General features: G+C 50.9%; 1 protein-coding gene across 1 annotated transcript in view; it reads left to right on the top strand.

Moving 5' to 3' along the window:
• The first annotated feature begins 2,759 nt into the window (after window positions 1-2,759).
• ASAP2 (ArfGAP with SH3 domain, ankyrin repeat and PH domain 2) overlaps window positions 2,760-11,614 on the top strand; it is a 115,538-nt gene continuing 106,683 nt past the window's right edge. Inside the window, exons 1-3 of the mRNA XM_029938575.1 lie at window positions 2,760-2,830; window positions 7,493-7,563; window positions 8,811-8,890. Of these exons, the coding sequence (XP_029794435.1) occupies window positions 2,760-2,830; window positions 7,493-7,563; window positions 8,811-8,890 (222 nt within the window). The remainder of the gene's footprint in view (window positions 2,831-7,492; window positions 7,564-8,810; window positions 8,891-11,614) is intronic.

The following is an 11,614-nucleotide window of genomic DNA, read 5'->3' as shown; positions in this document are numbered from 1 at the left end:
TCTGCCCATTTCTTCACTGGATTATTCGTTTTTCGGGTGTGGAGTTTGGTGAGTTCCTTGTAGATTTTGGATACTAGCCCTTTATCTGATATGCCATTTGCAACTATCTTTTCCCATTCTGTCGGTTGCTTATTAGTTTTCTTGATTGTTTCCTTTGCAGTGCAGAAGCTTTTTATCTTGATGAGGTCCCAGTAGTTCATTTTTGTTCTTGATTCCCTTGCCTTTGGGGATGTGTTGAATAGGAAATAGCTGCAATTGAGGTCAAGGAGGCTGTTTCCTGCTTTCTTCTCTAGGGTTTTGATGGTTTCCTGTCTCACATTCAGGTCCTTCAGCCATTTTGAGTTGATTTTTGTGTGTGGTGTAAGAAAGTGGTCTGATTTCATTCTTTTGCATGTTGCATCCAGCTCTCCCAGCACCACCTGCTAAAGAGGCTGTCTTTTTTCCATTGGATACTCTTTCCTCCTTTGTCAAAGATTAATTTGCCTTACACTTGTGGGTCCAGTTCTGGGTTCTCTATTCTATTCCATTGATCCATGTATCTGTTTTTGTGCCAATACCATACTGTCTTGATGATGACAGCTTTGTAGTAGAGGCTAAAGTCTGGAATTGTGATGCCTCCCGTTTTGGTTTTCTTCTTCAATATTACTTTGGCTATTCGGGGTTTTTTGTGGTTCCATACGAATTTTAGGATAGTTTGTTCTAGCTTTAGAAGAATGTTGGTGCAATTTTGATTGGGATTGCATTGAATGTGTAGATTGCTTTGGGTAATAATGACATTTTAACAATGTTTATTCTTCCTATCCATGAGCACTGCATGTTTTTCCATTTCTTTGTGTCTTCTTCAATTTCTTTCATAAGCTTTGTATAGTTTTCATCATACAGGTCTTTTACATCTTTGGTTAGATTTATTCCTAGGTATTTTATGGTTTTTCGTGCAGTTGTGAATGGGATCAGTTTCTTGATTTCTCTTTCTGTTGCTTCATTATTGGTGTATAAAAAATGCATTTCGTGTTTATGGAGCTAAAGGTGTCAGGTGCCGTGCTTGGTGCTGGGGATTTAGGGACAGGAGTCCTGGGTCTCTGTCCCGAAGGAGTTGATGGTCTTGTCTTTATCCCCAGGGGCTCAGTTTCTGAGAAGTCTCCATCGCTGTTTCACAAACAGAGAGGAGCAGAATGTCAGATGTCGATTGGAACAAAAAACAGCTGCTAACAAGCATGACAGAATCCCTGCAGGTTCTACAATTGTAGATGAAAATACCTTTATTTTCTTGGTTCCTTTTTTCTGGTTTCTTGACTTTTTAATGGTCGCTTGCTTTGAACAGACTAGGGAGACACAGGTGACGTCGGAAAGAATGACAGGCCACGAGAACGTGGGGGTATTTGTGAAGTACCGAAAGGACATTACAAAGATGGCATCTTGGTGTTATAGCCTTGGAAAAATAACTTCGTTTCCATCCCAAGCCTTGGTTTCCGCCCTGTTGTAACATTACCTGCCTGACTCGGAGTTTGAGAAGCACCAGCTGTAATGTAAGTAAAAGCATGTCTTGCTTCAGGTGCGGTGCAGGTGAGAGGGACTTACTGCTGCCACCCTCCCTACCGCGGCTGACATTGAGGCCTTTGTACTTGACCTTTCATGGAAACCGTGCTTTCTCACACCTGGTGTTTCTTCCAGTCTAGTTGAGAAATCCACACCAGAGAAATACAGTAGAATTGCTAAAAATTGTTAAAAAACACTTTTGCCATTACCAAATATTTGTGTTTACATTTGGAATAGGATTATTCATAGAATTAATAGCTGGTCATCAGTTGGTTTCATTGACTCTTCCAGACAGGATTCCCAGCTTCATCTGGAACGTTAACCCTTCCGTCACATATATTTGAATCGAATTATCGTCGCTCTTTGGAAGCATAGCTGAAGACAGTAGTTTGGTAGAATCTTACATCTGCAACCTGGGAGGTTCTTTCTTTAATGTTTGTTTATTAGAGAGAGAGAGAGAGAGAGAGCGGGCACGCACACAGGCAAGTGTGACGTGGGCGCAGAGCATGCTGTCGGAGGCAGGAAACGCCTGGCGGCTCCCACTCATCGTCCCTCTTCCCCGTCACTGTGCGTCTTGGATGACAGAACGAGAGGTCCTGGAGTGACAGACTTGGGGGCCGGCAGCCGTGGGCGGACGGAGGGCACCATGATGTCTGTGCCACCACAGTTGGGAAGGGGTGCAGGTCTGGGCTGCACGTCAGCCTCATTCGCAGGCTCAGCCTCCTTTCTTTCCAGAAATCATCTCTGCTGCATTTAGAGCCTGTCTTTGGGGGCACAGGCTGTTTGGGGGCTGAACAAGCCCTTCCTTCCTCCTTCCTCATTCTGGCTCTCCCTCCTCTTCCCTACTTCGCACTCCATCGTAGGGCAGCGGGGCCTGGTCTCCGGGATGGGAAACAGGAACTGAGAAGTGGAAGATCAAGATGTGGCCAGACTAGAGGTAGTGGTCATCGACTCTCCCCCTTAAAGCCAGCTCCAAGGATGGACTGCACCCCAGGTGTGGGCGAATGGCGGCGGGCCGCCCACAGTGTCACCTGCCTTCTGTGCGCTCCTCTGGCGCTCTGGCTCGTGGGGAGGTTCTGGAACCACAAAATTGCTTACATCAGATGGTCTGGGCGGGGGTGGGGGGGGGGGTCTGAGCTCCCAGCTAAGGTCAGATGCAGCACAGCTGGGGTGGTGGCAGGAGCGGGGTGGTCACATGACCTGAGGGACGCGTTTCTCGGTGAATGGGAGCGGACAGCATCCCTGGCCCGGAGGCGCAGCACCAGGTGGTTCTCGCCCTGGGCCAGGAGAAGGCGTAAAGGACGCCCGCAGCAGCGGCGGATGAGGGGGGTTATCTTCCCCAGACGTGAGGGGAGGTGGCAACACCGAGTCCCTGGAGTGTCCCTTGTGCTCCTCCTGGCCCTGGGGGCCGTGCGGTTATAAACTAGAGGGCGGGCGAGACGGGGACCACGTAGTCCTGGAAGCCTGCTTCGTTGTCGACCCGTCTCTAGTCCTGCCACACCTTGATCTTCCACTTCTCAGTTCCAGTCTGCTGGAACTCTCCAGTTTGAACCCTTTTGTTCAAGGCCAAATACACGATTTAGGGCAAGTCCAGCACTGAGTCAGCTTCTTCTACTTAAATTGGGAAAATTGGTGGTGATTTCACAAGATGCTGTGAATATTATGTAAAGTAGTGGATGCTTACCATGCTCTGGGGATGGGCCCAGGTGGCTCAGTTGGTTGAGCGTTTGATGTAAGATTTTGGCCCAGGTTATGATCTCATGGTTTGCAGGATCAGCCCTGCATTGGGCTCTGCGCCAACAGCAGGGACCTGCTTGGGGTTCTCTCTCTCCCTCTCTGCCCCTCTCACTCTCTCTCTCTCTCACAATAAATAAATAAACATAAAAAAAAAAGTGCTCTGTGGAATGTGAGGTGCTCCGTGACTCTGGGGACTATACATGTCTGTTTAGCTCCTCTGCGTCTGCTTTCGGAACTGAAAGGCCTTTGTGTCCAGCGCCAACGACTTTCCCTGAGTAACTTTGCTTCTGGGAGCACGCCCGGGGCCCGTGGACCTTCCAGTCCTACCCCTCACCTTGGTGTGGCCGTGTGTGGGGAGGGGGGCACCGAGGGTGGACTGCGGTGGACTGATGTGTGCCCCCCAGGTGTGAGGGGGCAAGCCTGCCTGGAGGCTTTGATTGAAAGCGGGGTCCCCAAGGATTCTGCAGGTCGGGGGAGTAGGGGACAGGCTGACACCAGGTGTCCCTCTGCTTCCCTTGTGCCCACTCTGCCCCATTTGATCCCATGTGTGAAAGCCCAGAGGGGACCTGTGACCCCCTCCACTAAGTTGGCCCAGGGCACCCTGCTCTGTCACTCGCTGTGTGGCCCTGCCTTTGCGATGGCACCCCTTTGGGGAGTTAGAAACAGGATGGAACATTTGGAAGAATTTAAATGTTGATGGAAAAAAACACTACTGAAAGGAAAAGGCTGGTGTGAGCTACAAAGGTATTTTTTCATTTTTTCCCTTGTTACCATAGCCATTATCAGACCTGAAAATATTTATCCCAGCAATTGCAACAGTTCCAGGGAGATGATGTTTCTGAACGCCCCCCCCCAACTTGATAGAGTGGAGACGCAGCCCCTCGGAGACCCAGGGGTCACTAACATAAGCTCTCCATCGTGGAGAGCCTGCAGTGGCCGGGCGCCGTGCACACCAATGCTTTATCCTGCCAAGCAGGTCTTTGTCCCGAGTCTAGAGGAAAAACCCGAGGTCAGTGAGGGAAGAAATTTTCTGAGGTCGTGCTGCTGAGAGGCGGAGTCTGGTTTAGAATGTTCTCTGGTTAAAAAACCAGTGACTTTTAACCACTGCACTGTTCTAAAGGATCCAACACTGAGGTCACATTCTACTGGGTTCTTTCCTTTCTGCTGTCTCCCTGTATGTGACATTTGAGTTGGGATGTGGGTGGTGAAAGGGAATGAACGAGGAGGCCTGAATGGAATAATGGTTTTTCCCCCTTTTGGACGTACGTGTTACCTGAAGTCTAGTTTCAGTTACAAGATGCGCTTTTCGAAAGAATACATACAACACGATGTGGCAGCCAGCTGACCGCAGAGGGACCCCCGTCAAGGGCCCAGTGGGCTCGGCGGAGACAGTACGGCGGAGACAGTACGGCGGAGACAGTGCACTAAGAGGCACGAGGCTGGGGGTAGGACCCCCAGAGCGGGCGTGAACGATGGTTTGCGGGCACGCTTCGGGCACACCTCCAGCGCCCCGGAAGCAGAGTCCTTAGCACTCCCTGTCTGCACGTGGGGCTCGGAGAAAACCCGCTCACTCACGTCTCCTCCCTCCTGTTTGTCACGGAAGTGGAGGTCATGTGGCTCGACCCCTGTTTCCGGGGGAAATCAGCCTGGCTTGCGATTACATTGTCTTCTGGAACTGGGGCAGATGTGGAAGGCTGACCTCACTCCCCACTGAAGGTCACCTTCCCAGCCTCTCCCGCTGCTTCCGCGTCACCAGGCCCCCACCGCCCGGCCCTGGGCAGCGGCCTCAGCCCTGCATACCAGACATCTTCTGGCATGACGGCCCCTGTTCCCTTTGTCATTGTTCCCCAGAGGTGGCCCATTTCCTGCTTGCATCTGGACTCTTCAGTCCATCCAGGGGAGCTGGACTGAGTGGTGCCGTGGTAGTTGAAGGTGTTGGGGACTCCAGCCCAGGCCCTCCTCCGGGAGCAGGGAGGGCCTTTCTTTGCTGCTGGGTATCATAGCTGGCTCGCCAAAATTCTCCTTTCTCGTGACAACTCCCCTAGATCTCCCAGAAGCTCTTTCCCCCAAAGAAAGAATCAGGATGTGAAGCATTTTTATAAAGCTGAAATTCGTTGTCAGCTGTTTCCGTCTCTCTAGAAGACTGATCTAGTAAAAGCCCAAGTTCCCGGGTTCCCAGGAAGGCTTGTGGGTACTTGGCTCTTCCAATTTTATGAGCTTGAGGCCCTCTGTTAACATGGCACTTTCATGTAATCCTTGTGTGACACAGTCCACTCCACCCATGGTAATGATGGTCTAGAATGTGATCGAATGGATGCCGTGTAGTTGGTGTGGTCATTTTCCTTGGCTGGGCATTTGGGATTCTTTCCTATTGTTTTTTCTTTCAAAGTCCTGCTGAGGACATCTTTGTAGACATAACTTGTGTGGAAAGGAGGGAGGACATGGGGACGTATTTCTGCAGTTGGATGGGGACAGAGGGATAGAGAACAGCTTTGGTGAAGCCCTTCACCCCCTCTGGCGGGTGGACTTTCTAGAAGCCCGGGGCAGACAGCAGTGCCATCCGCTGCCACAGCAGGAGCAGCATGGAGACCCCAGCTCCGTTTTGTGTTTCAAACCATCGGCCTTACCCCCTCCCCACCTGCCTACCCCCGTGGCTTTGTTCTTTCGATTTGTATTTGTTTTTTGTTTTTTTTTTATCTCCCCAGCAACCTTCAATGATTTTCATGTTTTATGAGTTCTTAGCTTCCTGGGGTCCAGCCTCTGATGGCCACGTTCAGAGGGCTTCAGGCCACAGAATCTCAGCCAGTCGGCTGAGTGACGTTCCTTTTTATTCCAGAGAGCTGTTTATCTTCCATTATTTATTTCTAACCACACAAATCCTGCATAAATCTGTTTCGAACAGTCCAAAGAATGAGCCTGCCTTCACTGTCTTTTCTGTCTCAGTAACCACTGGGATGGATTCCTCTGTCTCCAGGATTTTGTTCTGTGTATATATTTATATATGGAAAGATGCAATTTTGAGTGTTTTTCTTTATTGTTTAATCAGTTTCTTTGGCACATCTTTTTGTGCTCGGAACTAAATCCTCAATATCCCATTTCATGTGAAAACAACTGAAGAAGATAACCGTGTAGGATATTGAAGTGCCTTTTTAAAAAGTTTTGCAAGTATAATGTCATGTTGAGAGTTTAAAAGTAGGAAAATCCAAAAAGCCCCTCAACTTTCCCTGAGATAACAAAGATTGTTTCCTGTATCTTTAGATGCACAATTTCTGTGTCTAATGCAACACTGCTCGTCCTGTCTGGTTGATAACATTTTATTTCTTGCTTGCAGTTGCGTGAGTGTGCGCGTGCTCAATTGGTTCAGTAAATCACCTTGTACTTTCCTACTTCCCAAGACAGAATTTTGAGAAAGCCTGTTGCATTTCGACCTCTGGAAGCCGCTTTATTGTTTTTTTGTTCTCAGTGCCACGTGGGTCAGGGTCAGCCAGTGTACACGGGCCGGCGCCCCTCTCCCTGAGGACGGCCCCCCAGGTTTGGATGCATCTGTCTCGAGAACCTGTGGTCCCGGTGCCGCTGACGGTGGGGTGAGGGGCTGGCTGTGCTCTGGATGGGTGCTCTCCTGCCCGCCACCCGGGTTTTGGCAGCCGGCCACAGAATCTGAGACATTCTGGGAAATAAAACAGTGTGTTGGAGAACAATGAAAGAAGTGTCTTTTCTGTTTGCCGGTCCTCAACGGTGGCCTGCTTTAGGGGTTGGCCGACCTGGGTTCTGTTTGCACCTCTGTCTCCAGCTTCCCGACATGTGTCATCGGCTCTCAGATAGATGGCTTGGGAAGGGGACTAGGGGACCTCTAGGTTCCTTTCACTCGTGCGTGGCTGGGAGATGCGGAGCTAAGAAAGTGCCCTGTGCGGCATTTTCATTTTGGCAGCCTTTCTGGCTCTTCCGCCCAGACTCTAGTTGATCTTAATTTCTTTTCCATCAAGAAGGCTTTAAATTTGCTCTTATTCAAATTAGCGTGTACACACGTTCACACACACACAGAGATATACTATAATTTGTAGGATGCTTATGAGTAAGCGCCGTGCAGCCGTCTCCTGCCCCCCCTGGGCCCCGGCCCCTGCCAGCGGTCCAGGGGCGCTCGCGGCCTCCCCGTCAGCCCCCTGCGGGGCGCCACCGTCCCAGCTGTGCCTTCGACACCTCTCCTCGCGTCTCTTTGTAGTTGTATCGGCGACACGCACGTTTCTAAACCGGAACAGCAGCGCCTGGTGTTTCCTACTTTCCACTTCTACGGTAGTATCCCGCCTGCGCACTTTTGAAAATTGCTTCTTTTGCGTAATTTTTTGGTGAAATTCACTTACGTTCTGGGCGGGTAACGTTTGTCCGTCTCCCTGCAGCGGCTCACGCAGTTTACCGTCCACAGAGGATCTGGGTTTGTCCCGTTTTCGGCTCCTTTGAGGAGGGTCACGACCATCCTTGTCTTCTGGTGCAGATGCGCATATACTCTGAGTAACCTTGGTTTCGTTAGAGAAAACCAAGTGTGACCTTCTGGTGTGCCCTCATGCTCACATGTCTTGCACAGCTTGAGTTAGCTTGGATATTTATTTGATCTTAATTCTTCATGACACCTGCTGTTCTCCAGGCCTCTGCTTGATTCCCAGGAGGAGGTAGGTCCATTATTGCTCTGGCTCTAAACCGAGCCTGCAGGCCACAGTGCATTGCTGTGCCTCCCAGAAGGCTCCTGGGAATATCTGACACTGTCATTAATGTTCTGTGTTACTTTAAAAGTGATGTCAAGCGGGAGATGAGATGAAGCTGCCGTCTCGATGTTCGCGTGACTCTTTCTTGGCACAGCTGTCCTTGGGGCACACATCTGGGTGTTGCTTTGTTTTCTTACTTGGTCTGTGCCTTTCAAAATGTCATTTCCTCTCAGGTTAGCCTTTCCCAGAGGGAACGAGGGAGATGAGACGGGACAGGAGAGAGGAGCGGGCCTCCCCGGCGGCCCACACGGGGAGGCCTGTGGTCTCCCGCCCCTCCGTCCTCCACGGCAGCGTCTTCGGGTTCCCAGAATGAAGCTGGCCCCTCTCCACCATTGCTGGCTTCGAATTGAGAACTGGGGGCCACACTGGTCCTGTGCCCAGAGGAGACTGGGCTGGCTGATAAGGTTGGAGAAACCTCTGAATCCTCTGGGCCAGCGGTTGGCAGACTTCATGAAGAGCCAGACGGTGGTGCAGGCCTAGAGGCAAACGTGAGGGTTTTATATAGGGACTTACATAACAAGAGAGAAAATAAATTTTCATAAATTTTTTTATTAACAAGGTTCAAAATAGCATATTTCTGGAGTATAGTTCTTTGGGAACGCCGGCCTGCTAATCAGAAGAGGGGACTTCTTTCTGGGGTGATTTCTGCATTAGGATTCTAAGCCAGTGTCCCCTTCCACGGGTGTTCATTGTCCTGTCGATTGGAAGCATTCATCTGTGGAGATCCTTAGCCTGCGGCGGCTGCATAAGAACTGGCCCTTCGTGCCCCCACCCCCATAGGTGCCCACCTGCCCAGGCTCATCTCCTCAGACAGACCGTGGACTTGGCCTCCACCCGCCTGTGCCAGGATGGACATCCCTGTAGGCTCTGGGAACAAACATGTGTGGAGCCCATGGGGGAAAGAGGCAGAGGCCGCCTTCGATGGTGCCAGGGGCTCAGGGACGGCGCACGGAGGGGTCTGCAGGCACAGGGGGAGAACATAAAGGGGCGGCGTGTTCAGACACAGTCCGTTGCGTGTGGCTACGGCTCCTGGCAAGACATGAACTGGGTTCTTTACTAAGTTGTCGCTTCTCCATATTCTGCTGCAGCTTGCGGCTGCCGTTGGACAGCACAGGCGCGAAGAGGGAAAAGAGTGAACGGTGTTGTGTCCCCTCCTGGGGGCTCCCCTCGCGCCCCCTGCACCCTCCTGGGAGCCGTGGAGACCGCGGGGAGCTGCTCACAGGAATGAACCAGACCCCTGGCCCGTCACGCAGTGGGCCGAGGGATCAAATGGGACACTTGCTGAGTGCTTGGGAGTGTTGTTGATTTTCCTCTAAACTATCTTGAGACACATCTCTACAGTCTTGTTTATGTGGTAAATTTACTCTGTGAGCTTGTGTAGTAAACTGAGGGTCAGCTGCCATGTGGGCCCTCGGAGTTAATGGGGTTTGGCCAGACCTTACTGTTGTTTGGGGCCCGCCTAGGTCCGTACTGGCTCTTCTGTTTTCGCTTGTGCTGATAGTGTTTACACACACATTCTGGCCAAGGCTGCAGCTCTGTTTCCTTCTCTTCGGCTAGGCTCGGCTCGGGTGGATCTGGGGAGGGGAGGGGAGGGGAGGGGAGGGTGTGGGTAAGCAGCGGTCTTTTAGGGATCTCAGCCCGATTGGTGGACACCTTTGGTTTCTTGAGGCTCTCCAGTTTTGCTATTTTTTGTTGTTGTTGTTTTATTTTTCCAGTGCTGTTTTTATCTATAATTGACGGAAGACTATTTCTACCATTCAGTCTTAATCATTCTGACTTCCCTGACCAAGTTTAATCTTAATTATCTGTAAATATGCTCCATAATGAAGGGTGTGTTTTTGAGTGGGGAGGTAATTGCTTTTCCCTCTTGCAGTTTTAATTTAAAATTACCTCTCCGCCTCTCTCACCTTTCTTTCCAGGCTCTTAGCAGACTGTAGAAAAACCGTTTATCCACTCTTCCCCTGAGTTCAGGAAACAGCACATCCCCTTTAATAACAGAGGTAGACGATTCCATATGGTGGCCTATTTTTACGAGACTTTTATGCAGGAAAAGATCAGGGAGGGGTGTGTCCCACAGTAGGACGCGGGAGGAACCTGGTCAGCGTTCAGCAGAGTTACGAAGCGTATTTCATCTGCGGTCAGCCTTCTGCACCGAGTTATACGGCCACTCTGGTTCACGTTTTTTTCAGCCCAGTTGAGCAAAAGCCCTGTGGACAGAAGATTGCTCTCTCATCTGTGGGAATGCCAAAGGCTGGGGAGCTAAAATCAGTTGAGGAGGCCAAATAGATCTCCCTGGCCACACACCGAATTTTCCAGAATGTCTGCTGCCCTGTACCAGTCCCATATGGCTTCCCAATCATGGGTCCCAGCCAGTCCTTCCCCGTTGGGTATCTGTTCCCTGAATCCACCTCCTGCCTGCTCAGATCCATAGGCCCCGCCGAGGCTTGAGTGACCTTCAAGTACAGCTGCCCATTCTCCCCTGCTGAGAACCTTCAGTAGCTGCCCACTGTCGGCAGGCTCGGCCGGGTCCCCTTGCCAGCCTGTGTCCCTGCCTGCCTTTCTGGTCTCATGGTCACTGACTGAGCTGCTGAGTCCTGTCCTGTGTCAGCTTTGTGCTGGCCACTGGGGACGCCGCAATGAACAAGTTCCTGCCTTTGAGGGAGACCACTGGAAAAGGTAGAAAGAAACATCAAATTAATCGTATTAATACTTTATTTACCCGAACATGCCCAAATATTACCATTGTGCTGTGTGTGGCACTGGCCGTTTTTTCCAGGCTCAGTAGACATGCGTGTCTCGTAGTGCATTATGAAGTGCCGGTCTTGGGGCGAGCAGGACAGAGAAAAGCCCTTAGGGGCGCCTGAGTGCCTCAGTCAGTTAAGTGTCCGACTTCAGCTCAGGTCATGATCTCACAGTTCATAGGTTCGGGCCCCGCCTCGGGCTTTGTGCTGACAGTGCAGAACCTGGAGCCTGCTTCGGATTCTGTGTCTACCTCTTTCTGCCCCTCCCCAGCTTGCAGTCTGCCACCCTCTCTTTCTCAAAAATAAACAAAAAAAAGAAAAAAGACAAGTTGTTGCATGAGAGGGGTGGACATCTGGCTCTGTGTCTCTCTAGGGCATTATCTTGCTGGACTGTGAACTCCATGCCGGCACAGAAGTTGCCCTGTTTTGCACACCTGTTGTATGTCTGATACATTGCTTAGTACCTAGCAGGTAGTAGGTGCTCAGTAAATTTTATCAGATGAACTATTGAGTAAGCACAGGGTTACGGGAGAAGTCCGGGTGAGTACCTAACCCATCTGAGAAGGCTTTCAGGGGGAAGGCATGCCTCTAAATCAACCCGCAAAGCCTGAGTAAAACTAATGGGTCAAGAGGAGGCAGGGAAAGAGAGCGCACGTTGTTAGAAATAAAGAGGAGGAAGAAGGTTGGGAGTCAAGGCCTCCTTCTGAGGACATGGGAAATCTCACCAGTGTCCCGGGCTGGGTGTGGCCCCTTGAACTTGTGTTGTGCGTTTCTCTCCTGCAAGCTGACTTCTGGGTCCGTGTAGGCTAGCTGGCCGCTGCCACCGTCTCCTGCTGTGCGCGG

Source organism: Suricata suricatta, chromosome 4 (assembly GCF_006229205.1).
Source record: "Suricata suricatta isolate VVHF042 chromosome 4, meerkat_22Aug2017_6uvM2_HiC, whole genome shotgun sequence".
Classification (NCBI taxonomy): Eukaryota; Metazoa; Chordata; class Mammalia; order Carnivora; family Herpestidae; genus Suricata; species Suricata suricatta.
The sequence above is the reverse complement of the archived record's forward strand: the minus strand, read 5'-3'. Positions and strand labels throughout refer to the sequence as shown.